General features: G+C 41.9%; 1 protein-coding gene across 2 annotated transcripts; it reads left to right on the top strand.

Annotated features, from left to right (window-relative positions):
• Positions 1–496: 496 nt before the first annotated feature.
• Positions 497–15,399, top strand: LOC136433948 (cleavage and polyadenylation specificity factor subunit 2-like). 2 transcript variants are annotated; one of them, XM_066426557.1, is made up of 21 exons: positions 497–627; positions 1,393–1,550; positions 1,918–2,077; positions 2,560–2,665; positions 3,163–3,292; positions 3,693–3,808; positions 4,659–4,747; positions 5,245–5,343; positions 5,850–5,972; positions 6,693–6,860; positions 7,317–7,420; positions 8,165–8,377; positions 8,809–8,866; positions 9,667–9,703; positions 9,908–9,962; positions 10,464–10,551; positions 11,019–11,159; positions 12,311–12,485; positions 13,680–13,753; positions 14,191–14,325; positions 14,829–15,399. In XM_066426557.1, the coding sequence occupies exons 2-21, from the start codon at positions 1,402–1,404 to the stop codon at positions 14,919–14,921; spliced, it is 2,313 nt and encodes a 770-aa protein (XP_066282654.1). In that variant the 5' UTR covers positions 497–627; positions 1,393–1,401; the 3' UTR covers positions 14,922–15,399. The 2 variants fall into 2 exon arrangements, with proteins under 2 accessions (XP_066282654.1, XP_066282655.1); XM_066426558.1 differs by having other exon boundaries at positions 503–622.
• The last annotated feature ends 177 nt before the right edge of the window (positions 15,400–15,576 follow it).

Below are 15,576 nucleotides of genomic sequence, written 5' to 3'. Positions count from 1 at the left end.
ACACCATGACTTAAGACTTAGAAGCTCCCACGTCGCGCCACGCATGCTTCATTATGTATACTAGTTAATTAGTTGCCCACACAATAAATTGCAGGCTATTTGGACTTAGTGTTAAGAGACAGGGGCGAAAAATATACAGTTTGGGCCAAACATGCCAACAAAAGGCTACATATAAGTACATAAAATCCTTTCTACTAAAGGTCTTCTTATGTCTGCATCCGAAACGTAAAAAAAAAACACATCTACTGCTTGATTACATGTACTCCCGAGCTATACCCATATGTCTTATTTGGGACCGTCTTTTTAGCGAATTCGAATGACTATGAATTTTTCTCATTAACTATGCAAAATAATTCCAATTTGCAGATAATCATGCTAGTTTTAACTTACATACTCGTGATTGTGTAAAACAGATTTCAAACGATTAAACATACATGTACATATATCATGCCAATAAGGGCACTTCTGTGGTGAATCGCAAGGCGTCGCTGCTACCCAGTATCCCCTTGGGACTTCTCGAAGAAAAAAATGGCGACTTGCTGTTGATATTTTTTGCGTGCTGAACAAAAACGACTCTCATTTGATTGTTTTAAGAATCGATTATAGCGCGAGACCTCCTACGGTAAGGTAAGTTATTCCCGGACTGAACTGAAATGTCTAGAGATACATATGGTTTACTTTTTGTGTCGTTTCTTTACTTTGCATACATGCCCCCCTCCCACATGCATTTTCCCCGCGAAGAGGCGGTCTTTCACCGAAATAATTTGAAAAGCATGCACCACGAATCGCTATCACAATTTCCGGGAAGGAATGCAATCCTGCAGAAATCTTTTCGCTTGTCAAAGCAGCTGGAAAACCTCCCTGGTCTTAACACTTAAGATGTATCTATTTTCCTTGCTAAATGTGTTTCAAAGCCAAGGAAGCAGATACAGCTTTAATAGGCCTGTTCTCCACTCTCCAAGCAGAAGTTGAACTTTAAGAAGAAATTTGTTACACATTTCTGTGAGCTGACCCTTCCAACCTCTGCTTGGAGAGTGCTGTTCTCTGTTCATGTCTCTGAACGTTTGATCATCGGCATTCCTTTCCTGTTGTTTCCCTCTCATCTTGTTATATAACTATAAGTGGTGTTGCACATCCGAGTACGCATGTTCAGTGTCAAAGGTGAAGGCCCCTGAGAGACCTGCCTGGGCATTGTTACATAATCGAGACAATGTTGAGACAAGAACTCTTTACAAGCCAGGGGCCTTCACATAATGACACCGCACATGCGTACTCGAATGTGCGAAAGCGCTTATCATGGTGATCTGTTCATTTTGATAATTATAAAATATGAGACCCCCTCTGCTACCTGCTCAAGTTCACCTGTATATAACACAACTACCCCCCCCCCAGGTATCCAGTATGACGTCCATCCTGAAGCTGACCCCCCTGTGCGGTGTCCACGATGAGAACCCCCTCTGCTACCTGCTCCAGTTTGATGAATTCCGCTTCCTGCTGGACTGTGGCTGGGACGAGAAGTTCACCATGAGTTATGTGGAGAACATGAAGAAGTAAGATTCCTTCCAGCAGACTAACTTTTGAACATTATTTGACACTCAAAACTGTCAAAGAAGACCCCTCAGGATACCAATAGAATCTAATTTATTTGGACAGGTTACAGAAATGCGAACCAACTTACAACATGACAGAAACTTAATGGTTTTCGAGTTAAGGATGGCAGTTTTGACTGTACACTTTGTACCTTGTGATCTGTGGTAATGCTTCTGACTCTGAGATAAAGTATTAGTGGATCACTTTATACATAAATAGATGGCCAGGATAAGGTTGGTTTCTTTATTCTTTTGAGTCTAACTGATGCTATTAAAGGTAGAAAATGTAGATCAACATTGATTAAGAAAGAGGAATGTTATTCCCCAGGTACGCCCACCAGATAGATGCAGTGCTGATCTCCCACCCTGACCCCCTCCACCTGGGTGCGCTGCCCTACATGGTGGGGAAGTGTGGGTTAAACTGTCCCATCTACACAACCATCCCGGTCTACAAGATGGGGCAGATGTTCATGTATGACATCTACCAGGTCAGGACACAGTTGTTTTTTTTTGATATTGTAAATTCAGTTAAGTTCAAATGGACCTAGTTTCACAGTAAGGGAGAAAAGTTACAGTTTGTGGTGGGTACCTGGAATACATCACTGACAGAAAATCTATATTGTTTGCAGTATGATAACTTTGTAATGAAAAAAATGTAAAACATACATATAAAACCACCACAAATATTTCAAGATTTACAGCAATTCAATCACTCTTCCCTTAATGTTTGACTATATATTGAATAATGCATTAGATTTGATATAATGTTATTATAATCATATGAATCATCATCATGTTATTTCTAGGGAAAGTGATTTTTTCAAACAAATTGCATTGTTGATGAAACATGGGTACATTTCAAGTAAGCCATGGCTTGTACAAACACATATAGCAGTTGAATGTGTTGAAAGATTCCTTATATAAACTCAGTGGTTTTCATCAATGTTCTGGTTTGTTTGTTTGTTCACAGTCTCGACAGAACACAGAAGACTTCACCATCTTCACCCTGGACGATGTGGACGCGGCTTTTGACAAGATCGTGCAGCTGAAATATTCCCAGAATGTCCCCATGAAAGGTGAGTGGTTGATCTGCAGTAAAAGGATCAACAGTAATGCTGTAGCTACTGTCCATGAGGTAATGACCAAAATATGATAAATGTAAACGCCAAAAATAATTACTCAAGCAACTGGATAAACAGTTGCTTGAATACAGTAACAATTTTTGACGTATCTTACTACCTGAATGTCTAACCTTCATAAACGGACCAAATGTATATCCTGGCTTACCTTCAATCCATTTACTTCATGTTAAACTAGAGAACTTGTTGCTGTAAATTCTTTTCTTTTCACAGCTACTCCATTTCAAGGTGGGGGGAAAGAAGGTTTTTGTAGTGTTTTAACTTAATTTAAATTTGCTGTGGAAACATTTCTGTAGTATAATAGTAATGTAATGGAAATGCATTTTTGCGGTGTCATAATTTGACAGTGGAGAGATCACTGCAAAAAATGCAAAATAAAATCACTGCAGACATTTCTAAGATTTTTTTTTTAATGTCTCTTGCTGTGTTTTTAGGAAAGGGCCATGGCCTGACCATCACCCCCCTGCCAGCCGGCCACATGATCGGTGGAACCGTCTGGAGAATCGTGAAGGAAGGGGAGGAGGATGTGGTGTATGCTGTGGACTATAATCACAAGAAAGAAAGGTGAAACATTCTTATTGTGATATGCACATGTACCTTATACTATGGAGAAGACAAATAACATTTTAAGAAAAAAAAAGGAGGCCTTCTGTGCCATATTTTATCATCATTATCCATCCTCTTTATAGGGGTTTATCCTCCAGTACATTTTGTCATTTATGCCTTCAGTCAGATCCTCTCAGACTAAGTCTGTTTCAGATTCTTCTTTTAGGAGCAAGAGTCCAGAGAATCACATTGTAGTCTTCCTGTTTGTTCGTTGTAACATGTGACCTGCAAGGACTACCATATTCAGCGTTACTGTCTTATTCTGAAGCAGATTTATTATCATTTAGGCTATAATATCCAACTCACAGCAAAGATTGAATTAAACCAAATTTGCTGACTAATGCTGTGTTTCCTTCAGACATCTGAATGGCTGTGTGTTAGAGGGTATAAACAGACCTTGTCTCCTCATCACGGACGCCTACAACGCCAACTACGTCCAGCTCAGAAGGAAGCTCAGGGACGAACAACTCCTCAGTAAGTCATGGCTGTAATCCAAGCTGAATGTACACGGTCTGAGATACTGGGTGCATACGCACTTTTGTGCACCCAAAAAAGGGACTGTGCAGGTTTACTTATGTACTAATTGTACACTAGTATGCATGACACAGGCTATTCTTGACATTTAACAAAGATGCCCAGCTCAGAAGAAAACTCTGAAGAGACGAAGAGCTCCTCAGTAAGTCATGGCTGCCATCCAACCTGAATGTACAGGGTCTGAGATACTGGGTGCATACGCACTTTTGTGCACCCAAAATAGGAGCTGTGCAGGTTTACGTATGTAAATGTTCTATAATTGTACACTAGTATTCATGTCACAGGCTATTCTTGACATTTAACAAAGATGTCCAGCTCAGAAGAAAACTCTGAAGAGACGAACAGCTCTTCAGTAAGTCATTGCTGCAGTCTATGCTGAATGTAGTTTCTGTTGCATAGACCTCTGAGTGTATGATGAAGAGTGATTATGCTTGACCAATGAACGACCAAATATTTGACAGATCTCACCACAAATTTCATAATCATAGACAAAGAATTGCTTTTTTTAAGCATTTTGTGTGTTTTGCTGTTATCATACTTTTGCATCATGCGTCATATTCCAATTATAAAGTCGAGGGTATATATATCACACAAATGCAATTTTGGTTGCTCATCAGTAGCTCAGTAATCTAGTAGAGAGGTGGCAGTATGACAATAGCAGATTATTGACCTCGAAGCTCACTATATGGGTCAAATTCAATGGACCCAGAGGTGGAAGGTTCGAGCCCGGTTTTGCGCAGATTGCTTTTGAACGCCAGGTGTTCATTATTGTCTTTTTGTTTGTTTCCAGCTGAGATTTTCAACACCGTACGAGATGATGGGAACGTGTTAGTGTCCATCGATACTGCAGGGAGAGTGCTGGAATTGTCACAGCTTCTGGTGAGTCTGAACTTTATGTACTATGCTGTTGTACATGTATCTTCACAGTAATGATAAGATTCATTTTACAAAGTAGATTTTAGAAAAGGTCTGAATATTATGACATTTATTTTTGATGGAACTGTCACAACTTCTGGTGAGTCAGAACTCTGTACACTATACTCACTTGTGTCTTTATAGTAATCATAACATTCGTTTTACGGTGTAGATTTTAGAAGAGAACTGTATACTGTAAATTCATTTATTAATGGGACTTAATTTTGCAGTTGCAAGGGAAAGGAGGTTTTCAAAATTGTGGCAAGTTCTCAGTTGAAAGAACGCTGTAATACAGTAGCAATGGAAAAACACGTATTTGCAGTGTCATAAAAAAGATTCACAGCACATTGTATCACTCGCTTTTTACCAGAGGGAAACATTTTTACTTCTTGATTCTTCTTGTTAATGAATGTTTGCCTCTGAATGCCATGTTCTTAAAGATTTATATATTCACCTCCCAGGAGCAATACTGGCAGAATGCCGAGACAGGCCTGCAGGCCTACAACCTGTGCCTGTTGAACAACGTGGCCTACAATGTGGTGGAGTTTGCAAAGTCACAGGTGAGGGCTGAGAATGATGTGAAAAAAAATACATGTTTGCTGTAACTGAAATTAGGCACAATATCATGTTCTTATAGAATACCTGTAAACACACTGAGAGTTTAGCATGTTAGTGTAGAATACAGTCATAGAACATTTCTATACAGGTCAGTGCTGGTAAGATTAGAACAGATCGGGCATTTCTGATGTCTGCCTGCCCCTATCCTGCACTGGTCCAAAGTAGCATCCAGCTATACAGCAGATTACAGGTTAGAAAATGAGTGTTGCAGGTAAAATTTGCCCGATGCGGGTAATCTTCAATGTTACCAGCACCAGCCAAGGTATGTGGAAAAATATTTAGAGCATATTGTATCTGACCATTACCTCTTTCCTCATGACCTGCATGCCAATTTGAGCTTCTCATGAATAAACAAAGGTTCAAACAAACAAAAAATCCCTGTACATGTAAGTTGATGCTGACACTAAAAGAAAATATTGATATTTGCCATGTCTTTGACCATGTCCAGGTGGAGTGGATGAGTGACAAGATCATGCGAGTGTTTGAGGACAACAGGAACAACCCTTTCCAGTTCAAACACCTGAAGCTGTGCCACAGTCTCAGCGAGCTGCACAAGGTCCCTGACCCCAAGGTAAGCAATATTAAATGAATAGATGAATGTATTTTCCATTTTGCCCCACTTGGCTAAATGCAGGTCAGAAAAAAAGAAGAGTTTACAAATACATGTACAAAGTCGGCGGCCCCGTGTATGAGGGAGCTTCGGGCACAAGCCTGAAACATCAAACCTCTGCACGTAAAAGAACCCAACACACTTATGGAGAAAAGTAGGGTTGACTTGGTATGCTTGGTCAAAAACGTGAGCCGTGGCGAAGCCGCATTGCGCTACCACTGGCTACTTGAAAAAGCATCATGCTTCACCTCAATTAAGGATGATTGCTTTATTTCTTAAGTATATGTACTATAATCTAACTTCATCTTGCTTCTTTGTAATGATGGAAATGTAAGAACGGACCAGGTCATGTGAAGAAAGGATTGTCTGAACGCATAAGAAATGTGAATTTGTCCATTAATAAGTGTATAAAGTTGAGAGTTGTTTGTGCTATGGTGTCAGAACCAGAAGAACATAGCTGTACTGACGTCTCGGCCTAGCCTGGAGTCTTGTAGTACGTGTCACTCATGTTATATGTTATTGTTGTGTTTAGGTTGTCCTTGCATCAGTGTCTGACAGGGTTCTCGCGGGAGTTGTTTGTGCAGTGGTGTCAGAATCAGAAGAAAACATTATTTCTAACATTATGATCCAGCCATAAGGCACTGTACATCACCTTTATGTATGTGTTATTGTTGTATTTAGGTTGTTCTTGCATCAGTGCCTGACCTGGAGTCAGGTTTCTCCCGGGAACTGTTCGTGCAGTGGTGTCACAGTCCGAAGAACACCGTGGTGCTGACGTCACGTCCCGGCCCCGGCACGCTGGGGAGGATGCTCATCGAAAACCCCAAGATGAAGACATTCACCTTACAGGTGAGGAGTTCAGTCTTACTGCTGACTGGTCTACAGGTAGATCTTGGCTCGCTAAAGCTGTCACACATACATTGTACTTGTAGCTGACCATGGTCTTCTTGGTCGGCAAGGTTGCCTACCAGTCTTTGAAAAGTTAACTGCGCCAGTCAACTGTACAGTTCGAAAAATCGAAGTCAGGAAAGTCATATTCTTCTTGGATGCGATCAGAGGAGCAAACTGGAGCTAGATTGAGATAGATTCCAGGCTACTCCCAATCCAGTGTCGACCTTGGTGTGGAGAGGTCCTGAATGTGTGTATTATAGGGCTAGTAGATGCATAATCACAGACTGAGTGCTTGCCATGAGTAACTTTTAAAGGCGTGAACTTTTGGGAAATGTAATAGAAAGAAATTAAAGTAGAGAATCTCTCTCCATTTTGAAAGTGATACATGCAGTATTTCAACCTCTGCTGTTTTAGGCAAGAAAAAGAGTTCGACTTGAGGGACCAGAGCTGGAAGAATACTTGCAGGAAGAGAAGAAAGAAAAGGAGGAGAAAAAGAGAAGGGAATCGAAAGCAAAGGGGTAAGTTCCGTTAAACCGTTCCAGTCTAAATGAGGTAGGGAATTTCCGGAGCAGCCTTCGTAACCCCTGCTTCTCCTTATGGGTCAGTGAAGTCATGCTTGTCTTGAGCATTGGTGTTTCTGGCCTAGGGTGAAGAGATGCTGCTTCAGTAAGAATTAGTTCAGTGCTTCGATGAGTGGCCCCCTACGGCCTTGCACTGAGCGAGTTATCACGTATCAAAATAAAAAATAAAATGTTTTGTACTTTTCAGTGAGCTAAACTGGTTCAAGATTACTTTCCTTTCTTTTCACCTGTATTCCCAGTGATAAGTCAGACACCGGTGAAAGTATGACTCCCAAGGAGATGATGGTGAAGGGTGCCTTTCATTATTTTCACTGTGTTCTCAGTGATGAGTCTGACACAAGTGAGAGTGAAGATGAGATGGAGGGTCACTTTTACTTTCACTGGCTAGATATCACTTTCATTTTCCTCTCACCTGTGTTGCAGAGATGAGTCGGACACCAGTGAGAGTGATGATGAGATGGAGGTGGAGGGGTCACGTTCACTTGTTTAAATTCACTCTCACTTTCCTCTCACCTGTGTTCACTTGTTTGAATTAACTTTCTTCTCACCTGTGTTGCAGAGATGAGTCGGACACCAGTGAGAGTGAGGATGAGATGGAGGTGTCACTTTTACTTTCACTGGCTAGAGAAGATTTCACTTTTCTTCTCACCTGTTTTCACTTTCCTCTCACCTGTGTTCCAGAGATGAGTCGGACACCAGTGAGAGTGAGGATGAGATGGAGGTGGAGGGGTCCAGCTTCCCGGCGGGGGCGAAGGGCGTGGCGAAGCACGACCTGATGATGAAGGGGGAGGGGGGCAGGAAGGGCGGCTTCTTCAAGCAGGCCAAGAAGGCGTATCCCATGTTCCCCGCACCCGAGGAGCGGATCAAGTGGGACGACTACGGGGAGATCATCAAGTGGGTTTCTCTGCTTGTTTGTTTGTTGATTTTTTTTGCATAAATGAAGAAACTATTCACATATTTCCAAAAAAAAACTACGGAGAGGGGGGATCATCAAGTATGTTTGTTTGCACGAATAAGGAAACATATTAAACAAAATCTACAGGGAGACTATCAATCGTGTTCGCTTCTTTCTTTGCTTAACCCTGAAAAAGAAAATATTAACACACAAAGCCACGGCAAGTTAGTTTCTTAGCTTCTAGAGCAGGGCGCATGAATTAAGGAAAACTTGACTGGCTACATTCATCCCTGATACTGTTTATATCAATGTGCAGACTTTCCCTATTAACGCTTGGTGGTCTTACTTGATCCTGACGTGTTGTGACGTATACAAATGGTTTTGAAGCTCCAAGATACTTTTCCATTGACTTGTTTGTATTTTCCTCCAGGCCAGAGGACTTCATGGTTGTAGAAATGACACAAGCAGAAGAGGAGAAAGCTAAAGCAGTGAGTGTAACTAAGGCCACACCAACTTAATTTTATGGATGACATCCTCTGGAGTCCCCAAAACTAATGCGAGAGGGCAAAAAAAAAAAAATCTAGCAAAAAAAAAAAAAAGATGATAAACCGGAGGACTACATAGCTGGAATTGCAAATTAAACCACAGAACACAGTGTAACAAACTTGTTGGAATTAGCTCATATCAAAGTGCTTTTAACATGGATGATGCCTGGTTTAAAGACCCATATGTAACATTTGGCCGTTCAAAGAAAAACAAAACAAAATGTGTTTGGCTGTGTTCACAACATCACGCCTTCAGTCAGAGCAAAACATCAAACTCTATAGGCAACCCGGCCAGAGATAATATCATTCAGTTCAATACAGACATGTACGCTTATAGTATTGTCATATCATTAACAAAATACTACTGGGCTCATGAGGGGCGGCGCCCTCTTCAAATCACTCAAAGTCACATACATAACAGTTGTGTTGGACAATGTGAGTGTATATAGTGTATTACGACAAGCCGGCTCAATTCTGCCCCTTTGCGGCAATATGAGTCTACAAGTTTCGGAGCCTCTTCGGAGGTGATTTTTTTTTTTTTTTTTTTTTTGGAGAACAGGCGAAAATCAATGCGCGCGCGGATGTCATCCATAAAATTAAGTTGGTGTGGCCTAAAGGTTACTTTTTCTACAAAGGAGTTCTTTAACCTAGCATTTTGTGTGTAAGTTTGCTGAAAAAAAAGATTTTCTAGTCAGTCTGTTATGGAATTTGATAAGTCATATTTTCTGTGCTATTTTCTGTAGGAAGGAGAAGCTGCTGCTCAGGAAGAATTTGCAGAAGGTGGGTCATTCTCACGTATCTGTATCTATATAACCGGTATAACTGCACTTCGGCGAAACACACGCCAGTCACACCCAACCCTTTCACATCTAACTGTAAGTGTTGTTTAAAGCTATCTGCATGGTGAGGATGCCACTGCAATTCTTGGTGTCAACAAGTGCCACTGTGATGATGACAACTGTGAACTGCTCCTCCCCTTTTCAGAACTGACAGATGTCCCAACTAAGAGTATTGTACAGGAGCTGACACTGGACATCAAGTAAGTCACTTTGTTGTTTGTCAGTAGAATATTATTTGCATATATAGATCCTCCCGATGCCAAGGTGTTTGGGGAGCGTCCAAATGCACCCAACGTCTTAACCCAGCCACCTGGACAAGTGCCAACCTTGTATATATTGTGAAAAATTGTAGATAGAGTAATGCTCTGATTGCCTATATAGTGATTTGTGATACATGTAGCACATTTATGTCACAGTAGAATCTGTCTATAGTGACCACTCAAGAAACTTGAAGAAAAGGATCACGGTAGACAGGTGGTCACTGTAGACAGGATTCTTAAAGCTTGTGTCAATGGAAAAAATAATCTAAGGGACCACCAAAATTGGCCACAATACGTCAATAGCTAGATGGTCCTTCTGTAGTGGTTAACTGGTTGTCACATGACAGGCTTGATAGTGCTTCACAGAAGTTCACACTTGTGGCCCCTTCCAACTTTTTAATAGTTGGATATCGCACTAACATTTCTTCTCTGTTTCCCTAGATGCCGCGTGGTGTACATTGACTTTGAGGGCAGGTCAGATGGAGAGTCCATGAAGAAAATCATGTCCCAGCTGAAGCCAAGACAGCTGGTAAGAAAATGTTACGAACTCTTGCAATTTATCAATCTCTCAGTCAGTCGATCAATCAGTCAGTCAGTCAATCGATCTTTCTTCTTCAACTTCGCAGACACATTATTCAGAATTGTGTAGACTTGACATTCATGAAATAGTCTGCCAAAGGCAGGGAGCTTTCTAGGCAAAGAAAAAAGCCAAAATCAATGAATATCCAGACGTTGTCCCTAAAATCAGGTGTATATGGACTTGATTAGACTTAGATAGTCCATGCCTAGAGGCACATCGGGCAGCAAGCTGTCTCCATTCAGTACGGTTTTGGGTCAGGAATTCTGCTGTCCTCAGGTTAATCCCCAGTTTGTTAAGGTCCCTCTGTAGCATTTGTCACCATGTTAGTATGTTTTGTTCCTTTTGTGGCCAGGTTATAGTCCACGGTAACAGTGAGTCCACCCTGCTGACTAGTGTGTTGTTTCTCCTGTGCCCAGGTTATAGTCCACGGGAACAGTGAGTCCACCCTGCTGCTTGCTGAAGTGTGCCGTTCCACAGCCGGGATGGTCCAGGGGAAAGTCTTCACACCAAAGCTGAACGAGACTGTCGATGCCACTATGGAGAGCCACATCTACCAGGTGGGATTTCAGACTGTTACGTTTTTCCAACTCCAAGCCCTGAGCAAGGTTGGGGAGGTAAAAGGCGGTGGAAGGAAAGGGTCGGGCTCCACCTTCCAATACCATGCACATACCTAAACACAGAAGATAACAACCCACTCCCCCTACACCCTGAAAAATGGAGAGACTACCTTACCTTTTACCTACCTTTTTTTACACCCTTCTGTCCTGTCCAGGTGAAGTTGGTGAGCTTCCTGCAGTTCTTCAAGACATTTCGTTTTCTATAATGGTACAATCTGATCCAGGGTTGTGCTTTTTTTGCAGAGAAAGCCTCCTGCAATCTCAAAGAACTGCATTATTATACTTTTCCCTGCCATCTTCCTGACTAACTTTTCTGTTCGATTTTGTCCCTGCTGCCTAACTCCTAAACCATGAAAAATGTTGTGCCAAATGCAGGCTGAAAGTTAAGTGTCCAGGATCTTATTGATAAGAAATGGTAGTGCTGTAGGCAGCTGCCGAGCATTATATATAGTAACAACAGGGTGTTTGACCCAGGACCCAGAGGTCCTGGATTCGAATCCTGTGACATCCCTCCGATGTTGTGCTCTTGGCAAAGGCACTTTACTACAAAACTTTTCTCACGCCACCCAGGTGTGAAAATCGATACCTGACTGAGGTTGGGTCAGCAGTGGAAGAAGAGGATTGGGCTCCACCTTTCAATTTTGTGCCCTAAACACAGTGGATGGTAACTCACTGCCCCTACGGCCTCAACAAGACTAACTTAACCAACCTTTTGCACACCCTTCTGCCCTGTCCAGGTGAAGCTGAAGGACTCCTTAGTTAGCTCCCTGCAGTTCTTCAAGACATTTTGTTTTCTATGATGTTGCAAAGTGTCCAGGACCTTACACCCTTTTTACACCCTTCTGCCCTGTCCAGGTGAAGCTGAAGGACTCCTTAGTTAGCTCCCTGCAGTTCTTCAAGACATTTTGTTTTCTATGATGTTGCAAAGTGTCCAGGACCTTACACCCTTTTTACACCCTTCTGCCCTGTCCAGGTGAAGCTGAAGGACTCCTTAGTTAGCTCCCTGCAGTTCTTCAAGACATTTTGTTTTCTATGATGTTACAAAGTGTCCAGGACCTTACACCCTTTTTACACCCTTCTGCCCTGTCCAGGTGAAGCTGAAGGACTCCTTAGTGAGCTCCCTGCAGTTCTTCAAGGCGCGGGACACGGAGCTGGCCTGGGTGGACGGCCAGCTGGACCTGACCACGCCCGCCACCGACACCTCCGCTCTCCTGGAGGAGGGGGAGGTCCAAGAGATGGAGGAGGAGGAGGAGCAGAAGAAGAAGGGTATGATATGTGACTGGTTTATTTCATTAGGCCACACCAACTTGATTTTATGGATGACATCCTCTGGAGACCCCAAAACTAATGCGCACGGGCGAAAAGAAAGAAAATCCAGCACAAAAAAAATGCTGCTAAACCACAGGACTACTAGTACAAAGCTGGTATTGCGAACAATACTGGTATTGCGTACACGTAGGTTGTCTTGTTCATCATAGCAGACTCAGCGCAAGTGATTGGTTTTTAATATATTGACAAGACCGACCAAAGAAGTATACTATTAGAAGGTATTTGGCTCCAAGGACTGTGGATGATATATGACTGTGATGAGAATACTAGTACTCATATACACCCATAAGGGCAGTTTCAACATACATGGCATTGAACTCCATATTAAGCATTCCATGGTTTACGCTCACAAATCTCACTGTGAGACCTCTGCCAATCCCTCCCATGTCTCTCATTATTGCAAAAGAAACGTGTGAGAGCCACCCTAGATAGGTCGTGTTTGAAATTGTCTGGGCGATACTCGCTGGCCGCCGCGATCCTCTCGTACAACTGTGCAAACGCAAAATCCCCCTAGCCAACGTCAATGGCATACCAATCCACAAATACGCCCCAGTTTTCCGATAAGCTGGCACAATGCTAGCCTTTTGCGGCAATTTAAGTCAGCAAGTTCCGGAGTTCCGTGTAGCTTTGGAGGAGGTGATTTTTTTTTTTTTACAACAGGCGAAAATCAATGCGCGCGCGGATGTCATCCATAAGATTAATTTGGTGTGGCCTTACAGTACAGTACGTGGGGTCAGGTGGCGCAATGGCAAAGTGTTCAGCTCAGAACCAAGTGGATCCGGGTTTGAATCCTGCCATGGTATCAATCTTGTGCCTTTGGGAAAGGCACTTTATTCAACCTTCCTCACTTCCTCACTTCACTCAGGTGTAAATGAGTACGTAGCCTAGGTTAGGGACATTCCTTGGATAGGACGTTAAATGGAGGTCCCGTGTTTGGAAAGAGCCACACCCCACGCACGTTGAAAAAAAATCCAGTGTGCGATGGTCCAAAACGTACAGTCAATATAGGCTACAGATTCTTCGGCAAGTTGAAGTTGGTAGATGTTTAAAAGGACCATGTGTAATTTATAGGAATTCAAAGTGCAATGTACATGATAATCTAATGTACAATGAATGTTCTGTTTGTTGCAGGCAAGTCTGCTAAGTCAGCTGCAGAGGAGTCAAGAGAGACAGTTCCTACCCTGGAGGCACTACCTGTCAGCCAGGTATGGACATGTTCTCACTATGTATATAGTTAACTACAAAATTATTCATACCCCTCATTACTCTCTGTCACATTATGTAAGTAGTTGTTTTGTTCTTCTTTAAACTACTGGTGAATGTTAGAAATATTTATTGATTTCTTCATTTTTACTTATTGTGCTTCACAATAACAATGGAGTGTACGGTGGAATAGGTTTTACCACCTTTTCAAAGCCAACATACATGTACATAATACATTGTATTGGCTTTGAACATTGATAGATATAATTACCCAACAGTATTTGTGACATTTCGTGGTACTGGAACCGCCGGGTGAAGACTAGCCGACTGGTGCCCACCCGTGTCAGGGACCCCGGCATCAATATAATCAAAACCTGAATACTACTACAGTAACTACTATATACTACATTGTCACAATGTTGATTTATGAATTTTTCAGATCCCAGGCCACGAAGCCGTGTTCATCAACAAACCGCGACTGTCGGACATCAAGCAGGTTCTGCAGAAGGAAGGCATCCAGGCGGAGTTCTCAGGAGGGGTGCTCATCTGTAACAACGTCGTGGCGCTCAAAAGGGTGAGGACATGTCCTTGATGCTGAACACCATCCACACACACACACACACACACAGCATGACCTGTCCTTGGTGCTGAACACCATCCTCACACACACACACACACACACACACACGACCTGTCCTTGGTGCTGAACACCATCATCACACACAGACACACTCACACATATGACCTGTCCCTGTTGCTGAACACCATCCACACACACACACACACACACACACACACACAGAACATTACCTGTCCTTGGTGCTGAACACCATCCACACAAAGACATTATAATTTGTGTGTGTGTGTATGTGTGTGTCTGTTCCTGCATACTTAAGCCAGCAGTAACTTATGATGGAAGGATGGATTGTGATACTGTATTTGTTTTGAGGATATGTCTTGGAAAGACAAAAGTCAAGTTTGAGCCTTTCAGCTTTTGCATGTTTTCCTTTGATTTTCATTCACAAAGCCATATCAGGACTGGTGTATCACTAACAGTGAGCTGTCTTTCTCCAACAGAATGAATCTGGGAGGATCGGAATGGAGGGCTGCATATGTGAGGACTACTACAAAGTACGCAAACTGCTGTATGAACAGTATGCCATCGTCTGATTCTACTCCTTTGTGGTGCTGAAGAAATTCCACTACTTCAACATTCAAGAAATATGTGACATGATTCTGCCAGGTCACATAAGTTTGCCACCCTGAAAAAAGTGATCTAAAGAGATCTCCAATGCAACATCCCCAAGGATAATGCACTCCTGCATATCTAAACTGTGCATACCTGAGGCTGCTGCACTAGAGATCTCTGAAACACACTGCCTTTCAAAGTGGCAGATATACATGTATAAAACCAGGTGGATACAAATGTATGTGTATATGGAAATGGGGTACAAGGAAATGACTCAGAAAAAAGAAAAACACATTCAAGAGACTGATAGTGAATTCGAAACATCTGTTTTATTTTGACAACAAAACCTCTAAACTTCCTTGAGAACATTGTTCAGATAGTGTTAACACTTATGTGTTTTAAAAGAAATTGATTTAGCTTTTGTAAAAAGTGTTGTAAATAAATATTGCATTTACTGTACATATGGGGTCTTGTTTTCTTTTCGTACAACTTTACAAACTTGAGGTTAACAAGATTTCTCAAGAATGATAAAAGTATCTTACACTCATGAGTTAGGTTTATATATATATATATATATATATATATATATATATATATATATATATATATATATATATATATATATATATATATATA

The sequence above is a fragment of the Branchiostoma lanceolatum genome, chromosome 4 (genome assembly GCF_035083965.1).
Source record: "Branchiostoma lanceolatum isolate klBraLanc5 chromosome 4, klBraLanc5.hap2, whole genome shotgun sequence".
In the NCBI taxonomy this organism is placed as follows: Eukaryota; Metazoa; Chordata; class Leptocardii; order Amphioxiformes; family Branchiostomatidae; genus Branchiostoma; species Branchiostoma lanceolatum.
Note: the sequence above shows the minus strand (reverse complement) of the source record. Positions and strands in the feature narration are given on the sequence as shown.